The sequence below is a fragment of the Chaetura pelagica genome, unplaced genomic scaffold (genome assembly GCF_000747805.2).
Source record: "Chaetura pelagica isolate M959 unplaced genomic scaffold, ChaPel_1.0 scaffold408, whole genome shotgun sequence".
In the NCBI taxonomy this organism is placed as follows: Eukaryota; Metazoa; Chordata; class Aves; order Apodiformes; family Apodidae; genus Chaetura; species Chaetura pelagica.
Window position 1 is genome coordinate 1,237,350 of NW_009954229.1, and position 499 is coordinate 1,237,848.

The 499-nt window shown below is 64.7% G+C and overlaps 1 protein-coding gene across 1 annotated transcript in view; it reads right to left on the reverse strand.

Annotated features, from left to right (window-relative positions):
• MYO15A (myosin XVA) overlaps positions 1-499 on the reverse strand; it is a 45,211-nt gene that overhangs the window by 43,264 nt on the left and 1,448 nt on the right. The window contains 1 exon segment of the mRNA XM_010003587.1: positions 21-494. Within this exon segment, the coding sequence (XP_010001889.1) occupies positions 21-494 (474 nt within the window).

The following is a 499-nucleotide window of genomic DNA, read 5'->3' on the forward strand; positions in this document are numbered from 1 at the left end:
GGAGATGGCGGGAGGGGCACGTCCAGGCGGTCCCTGCCGAAAAGCTTGACCTGGGGCCGAGGGAAGATCCTGAATTTCCTATTGAGGGAGAGCTTGGAGGAGAGGGTCTCCCGCATGCCCCGGAGCGAGGAGGTGCTGAGGATGGAGAAGGGATACTCCCCCCCCTCCTCCTCCTCTTCCTCGGGCTCCTCAGCCTCGGCAATCTCCTCCAGGGGCAGGGCGTAGGGGTTGCAGGAGGACTGGGCATGTGGTGCCCACCCGCCCTCGCTGTACTGAATGCGATGCTCAGGGTATTCACCCCCTGGGTACCCCCCAGCGAGAGGGTCCCCAAAGTCCTCGTAGGGGTCCCCCCCATAGCCAAAGTGTCCCTCTGCCTCCTCGCCATACTCTGGGTCGCTGCTGTAAGGGTCATAGAGGGCAAGAGGGGACCCACCACCGAATGGCCCCTCTTCCTCTGGGTCTGAGTAGCCGTAGGGGTGCCCCGGTGGGTCACCCTCCC